General features: G+C 36.7%; 1 protein-coding gene across 1 annotated transcript; it reads right to left on the minus strand.

Annotated features, from left to right (window-relative positions):
* Positions 1–5,436: 5,436 nt before the first annotated feature.
* Positions 5,437–6,329, minus strand: LOC132270452 (uncharacterized). The gene is made up of 3 exons (XM_059771632.1): positions 6,104–6,329; positions 5,732–5,854; positions 5,437–5,642 (listed from the first exon to the last, which is right to left on the minus strand). The coding sequence occupies exons 1-3, from the start codon at positions 6,327–6,329 to the stop codon at positions 5,437–5,439; spliced, it is 555 nt and encodes a 184-aa protein (XP_059627615.1).
* Between the last annotated feature and the right edge of the window lie 515 nt (positions 6,330–6,844).

Consider the following 6,844-nt stretch of genomic DNA (forward strand, 5'->3'; position numbering starts at 1 on the left):
AAAATAAGCTAACTCAGCCAAATAAGAGCATAAATAAAGCAATTCTGGGATGAATCAAAGAAAGGAGCAAAGTAGAGCAAAAGGAAGCAAAAGGTGGAATTTCAACAACTTCAATTGATCTCAAGAAAAGTTCGTCGATCCAACTTTCATCGTTCTCAGCACTTTAAGATGGATCTGAGCCATGTTTGTTCTTATTCAAAAATCTTAAAGTTCGATCGATCCAACCTCATCCTATGATTGATCGAACCATCTTGTCCTTATCCAAATGATTGATCTTATCCAGTTGTACCACCCTACCAACCACTTTTGTCCTTTTCCCAAAAATATCTTCAAAATATCTCAGATTTGTTTTTATCCAAATAGGCGCTGCCATTGAGGATCGATCCAACTTCAATTCGATAGATCTTAGCCATGTTCGATCGATCTCAACTTAAGTTCGATCGATCGCACCTCAAGTTCGATCGATCGAACTTCCCAAATCCCGAGAAAAATCCAAATTCCAGCTCATTAAAAGTTGTCTCATATCCAATCAATAGAGGATTATTAGTGTACGAGCCCAGCTCATTTAGGGTGATTTTTGACCTACCTATATAAGGAATATGAGCCACTTTTTGAGGGAGACTTGACACCTTTGATACATGGCCGGTGCGTCGCACTACCGTCAAGTTTGGAAAGTGTTCATTAAGGTGAGGGCCAAGTTTTACATTTATAAAGCCACTACTACCTTCACTAAAAATATAGTTAGGGCGAGTAGGGATCGTCCCAAGGGATTGCGGATGGTGCTAGGTCAAATTGTGTTGTGGAATCGAGATTAGGGTTAGTAGGTCGAGTGATCAAATAATGGTTGGTTGATCAGTTGTTTAAACTAGAGAGCAACTAAATTAAACTAAGTATGAATGCAATAAAAAGTAAGTAAAAGAGAGAGAGAGAGGTCTTGGGGTTTAGAGGTCACTACCAAGCAATACATTTCTATACCATTAACAAGTGACTAATGAGGGTAAGGTGTGTTGCAATATTGGTGTGTGTGTGTAATTGGTTGGTTCAATTAGCAAGGATGACCAATTAAGCAAGTATTGTCTAAACATCATATGAAAGGCACAATATATCAAACAATGAAGCATATATTGTCTAAATAACATGTAAAAGGCATAATAGATCAAAATAAGTCATTAATCCTTTCATTAAGCTCAGAATCCAAATACACCACAAGGTTAGAGACATATGCTACTTGCATTCAAAAGCATGGAACATCAAACAACAAACATGGATTGTCCTCCCATTTAACACTACACTACATCTACACTACTAGCATGAAAATAAACTAAGGGAGAGGCACAATCCATCAAGAAATAAGTATGGACCATCAATTAAACTACAATAGCATTCCATTAAGCACTATGTTTTGACAATCTCTAGATTTACAGCATCAACACACATAGACATGCATCAATAACATAAAATCTAGAGACAAGCACATGAACATGTACCCTAGCATACATAGACATATGGATAGAATGAAATTAACAATTGGAAGCATTAAACCATATAAATCATTGAGTAAACAAGATCTATATAAATCAAAGTGTCAAAACAAGTATTACAACACTAATCCCTCAATAATACACAAGATTAAGGTAAAGAAAGCATGCTTGGGGCTAACTCTAGCCCCAAGAAGATGTCTAGCCACTCATGGTGATGCTCCTCCAACCCTCAAGGGCAAGCTCCATGGATGAAATCTGCTCCTTGGAAGATGAAAGGCCTCCAATGGTGTCTCTAGCTTTCCTCCTCCTTTTCTTCTTCCCTAAGAATAGCCTCTCTAGAATTCTATGTATCCCTCAAAAAGTGCATCATATTCCTTTTATAGGTAAGTCAAGTGACACACCAAATGAGCTGGGGTCGTGCACCCAATATTCTCTAATGATTGGAGAGAGGGCAACTTTAGTGAACTGGGATTTTAACTTTTTCGCATTGGAGGAAGTTCGATTGATCGAACCTTGTACTTGGATTGATCGAACTTGGCTAAGATCTATCGAACTAAGGTTGGATCAATCCAACTAGGTGAGGTTTTTGGGAAAAAACAAATCCGAGATATTTTGAAGATATTTATGGGGAAAAGGACAAAAGTGGTAGGTGGGTGGACAGCTGTGAATAAGATTAATCATTTGGATGAGGACAAAGGTGTTCGATCAATCGAAGTATAATGTTGGATCGATCGAACTTTGGGTTTTCTATTTTTGGGTCAAGGTTTGGATCTATCTTGAAGTGCTGAGATCGATCCATGTTGGATCGATTGAACCTTCATCTTGGATAGATCGAGAATCTTGAATGACCACCTTTCTTCCTTGTTGCTTCTTTCTTTCTCCACTTTGCTCCTTTCTTTGTTTAATCCCAGAATTGCTCCTTTTAGGCTCTTATTTGGCTGAGTTAGCTTATTTTTGGGATAAGTGCCTAAAAATGGAATTAACACAAAATTAATCTAAAACGGTAAAGTAAGATAGATAAGGGTTCTAGAATGCCTAAGCTTAACGGGTTTAAATACGCACTTTTCAGTGCTCATCACACCCCCAAACTTAAATATTGCTAGTCCCTAGCAATGAACTAGAAAGTAAATGAATGAAATGAACAACTATACAAGTATACAACTATAACTAGAAAGCAATAAATGGATAACACCACTTTCGTAGGGAACACGATTGCACTTAGCATATGCAATAAGCCTTTTAAACCCTTAGGTTACCCCTAGTGGACGAGTGAAGTCTCGTGAGGGTTTCCATAAATGATACCCACAAACATTATGCTCATTCTTTCAAAAGAGGCACCAATATTCCAAACAAGCATTAGGAGAAAACTACCTCAAGCAAGCAATTTTTCAACCATTTCTAAGCAATCTCCCAAAATTTCAACATCAAGCAAGCAAATATGGTCCTTCACACATCAAGAAAATAATCATGCAAATCAAAACAACTCTAGAATCCTTTTTGAGTGGACCGGCATCAAGTGTGTTGCTATCTAAGCCAACTAAAGAATTAATCACATCCTTACCCTCAAGCTAGCACACAAATCTAGTCCCAATCATCAAGACAAAAGAGTGGACCTTTTATTAAAGCTTTATTGTTCTAGGTGCTCTTATTCTTTTCGCTCGATTTTTTTTTTTTTTTTTTTTTTTTTTTTTAGGATCAAAGATGGAAGCATAGTGCAATGTGTTGATTTATTAAGCTTTCTAGTGATTCATGAGATCGAACGTTAGGTCAATGACTCCCAAACCAGACGGCTTTAGGGCATTAGGCATTCAAATACCCCTACGGACTTACAAGCTCAAATCAACTAGGCTACAAATCAAGACAACCTCCATCTAATCATTTCCTACTTCTCACCTTTTGGGAGAAGTCCTCACTTTTTTTATTACTTTTGCAACTTTTCTTCTTTTTTTTTTCTTTTTTTTTTTTTTTAAATTATTAACCTAAAGTTTGGGCCCTTCACCTTTCGGCGCGAGAAATTCAGTGCTTGATGAGGCTAGAATCCTGGCTACTCAATGAAAAGGGTTTGTTATCCACCTTTATAAAAAATGAAAGCTTTCAATGCACTACTAGCTCAATTGGGATATAACCAATTCAATAATCAACAAAGCATGTACCCCACAAATGAATGCTAGTGTGCGCCTGTGCTAGTGTAGAAAACTAGAGTGAATCTCAAAACAGTCACAAAATCAGGATGATATGGACCACAAGTGCAAGCATGATATCAATCTTTCAAAAAATTTACCCCTAAATGGCATCCACAAGGCATACAAGGAGTATTGGACTCTCAAGTCAAGCAATTTTTAAATTTTAAGCAATATAGTCCTCAAAAGATCAAAATCATAGCTAGTCATGGACCAATCATAGAAATATCCCTCAAATACACAAGTCATGCTCAAAATTTGAATTCCAAAGCAAACACTGCAGAGCACCATTCCCCCAAACTTAAATGACACAATGTCCTCAATGTGCAAAGAGAACAAAGGAAAGAGTATACCAGTGCAAGTAAGCAAGAATGATCGAGACTGAAGTATCTGCCTTTGCTCTCCGAATAACGCTCACGACAACCGGCCTCATCACTCTCCTCCTTCCTCTCTTTCTCTCTTTCTTTTCTTTCTTTCTCGCCGCCGCTCTCTGTGTTCTATGGCTTTCCTTGCAAAACCCAGTTCTGCCGAAATAACAATATATATATATATATATATATATATATATATATATAATGAAATTAACTAACCTATTGCTAACCTATATATATCAAGCCCACAACTAATCGAAACAACTACATAGCCCACCCAAATGGCACGTTTGGCATTTAAAAGCAACTACTACAAACTTTATAATGTAAAAATTTTAATTACTACTATTCACACTCACCTTAATAACATACTGCGCACACACACATATATATACCTTAAATTTTAAATAGCAGTAATTATAATTCCATTACCAATCTAACATACTGTACATATATATATATATATATATATATATATATATATATATATATATATATATATATATATCCCATCCATACTGCTAACTAAAAAAATTAATAATAATAAATAAATAAATAAGTAAAATTAAATAAAATACAATAACATCAATGAAAACATTTACAACTACCTAAAAAAGTTTACTATATAATTAACATTAAAATGACAAATAAATAAACACTCCAAATCAAATTTCACCCATAATTCAAATAATCAATTAGATAAACAAATAAAATAAAATACCCATAAAATAATTAACATTTAAATGACTAGCAATTAAACTCCAAAACATATGCGTAAACAATTCAAATTGCTTCCTAAAATAAATGAACAAACAATTCAAATTGCCACGTAAATAAATAAAATGAAACAAAATAAATAAATAAAAACCTTGAAAATTTAGGGGTATTACATTATTCCCCCCTAATAAAGAAATTCCGTCCTCGGAATTCACCTTTTACCTTATTTCAGCAATTCTGAAAATTTTGAACAGATGACATCTTCCTGTTCCCAAATGGACTCGGCCTCATTATGATGGCTTGACTGAACACACACAAGAGGAATAGTCTTGTTGTGAAGTACTTGATCACGACGGTCAAGAATCTGACACTGTAGCTCAACATACGTCGCATCCGGCTACAACTCAATTTCGCTAACATCTATATGCTGATAGCGATCCTTATCTCGAAAAAAAATTCGTAACATGGACACATGGAAGACATTCCCGATGTAGATGATCCAGAAGCGCTAACCGATAGGCTACAGCTCCCACTCGATCTGTAATCATAAAAGGACTGACAAAACATGGTTACAACTTCTCCTTCTTCCCAAAGCACATTAAAGGGAGATACTTTAAGCAACACCTGATCCCCCACCTGAAACTCTAAACTGCGAGTATGACAATTTGCGTAACTCTTTTGCCTACTCTAGGCAGTGCACATGCAATCACGAATAAGAGCAATCTTCTTAGAGGTATCCTTGATAAATTCAAGACCCTGAAATCTGCTCTCACCAACCTCTAACCAACAAACGAGAGATCGATATGGTCGGCTATATAACGCCTCAAACGGTGCTATACCAATAGTCTTCTGAAAACTATTGTTGTAGGCGAACTCTGCAAGTGGCAAATAATCTTTCCAATTGCCATTTAAAATTAAAGACACAGGCATGAAGCACCGTTAGTCTGACAATGACAAGCAGTGCTAAGATGTAATTCGATACCCAAAGCTTGCTGAAAACTCCCCCAAAATCCAGATACAAAGCTCGAATCCCTGTCTGATATAATAAACATTGGTATGCCATTCAGCTTCATAATCTCTGCAATGTAAAGCCTCGCCAACTGTTCTGAAGTGAAATCAGTGTGAATAGGCAAGAAATGAGCTGATTTGGTCATCCTATCAACAATGACCCAAATAGAATTGTGGTTCCAGTTGGAATTTGGTAATCCCTCCACAAAATCCATAAAGATACTCTCCTATTTCCACTTCGGTATACGAAGTGGCCGTAAGGATTTAAGCAGTCTCTGATGATCAATCTTGACCATCTGACAGGTACTATACTTGGAGACAAAGATGGTTATGTCCCTTTTCATACCTGCCCACCAAAACTGTAGCTTCATGTCTTGATACATCTTATCTCCACCTGGATAGATAGAGAACTCAGATTTGTGAACCTCCGTCATCACATTTTTCCTCAAATCATCAGCAGAAGGTACTATTAAGCGCCCTTTGTACCTCAAGCCTCCATCAGCCCCGACAGAGTTAAATGGGACATCACCAGAAGCTAACTCTGTAACTCTAACGATGTATTGTTGATCCATAAGTTGTGCCTTCAGTACTTTATGGATGATAGCAGGTTTAATTGTACCACAAAAACATTAGACAACTCATCTACAGTCTTCAAAGCATTCCATTCTGTAGCAAACATTGCACAAAGACTAGCATAGGGTCGACAACTGAGTGGATCTGCCACTACATTCACTTTCCCTGGGTGACACTGTATAGAGGTGGTAATCTTTCATAAACTCCAACCACCTACGTTGTCTCATATTGAGCTCCTTCTGCATGAAGAGATACTGCAAACTCTTATGGTCACTAAATAGTTTGAAGGACTCTCCCAACAGATAATGTCTCCAAATGCATAAAGCAAAGACCACAACTACTAACTCCAAATCGTGTGTCAGATAATTAAGTTTCTGATGTAATGACCCGGTCATTTTCCTTCCTTTCCTTTTTCTCAAATTTTACAGAAAAAAAATTTTTCCGTTTAATTTTCCTTTTGAGTTCTGTTTCTCGTCACTGGGTGTCTTCTCGAGTGCTTGGAAATAGTTTTTGA

Source organism: Cornus florida, unplaced genomic scaffold (assembly GCF_030987335.1).
Source record: "Cornus florida cultivar Cherokee Brave unplaced genomic scaffold, ASM3098733v1 CherokeeBrave_3.0.0_Hap2_Chr01, whole genome shotgun sequence".
In the NCBI taxonomy this organism is placed as follows: Eukaryota; Viridiplantae; Streptophyta; class Magnoliopsida; order Cornales; family Cornaceae; genus Cornus; species Cornus florida.

Bases quoted from the DNA above. Each gene is read 5' to 3' on its own strand.
- LOC132270452 (XM_059771632.1), bottom strand. From the start codon at position 6,329: ATGGATCAACAATACATCGTTAGAGTTACAGAGTTAGCTTCTGGTGAT. The intron at 5,855-6,103 runs GTATGAAAAGGG...ATTTCACTTCAG, and splicing joins GCTACAGTTTTGGTGGGCAG to AACAGTTGGCGAGGCTTTAC. The intron at 5,643-5,731 runs GTATCGAATTAC...GCAATTGGAAAG, and splicing joins GAGTTTTCAGCAAGCTTTGG to ATTATTTGCCACTTGCAGAG.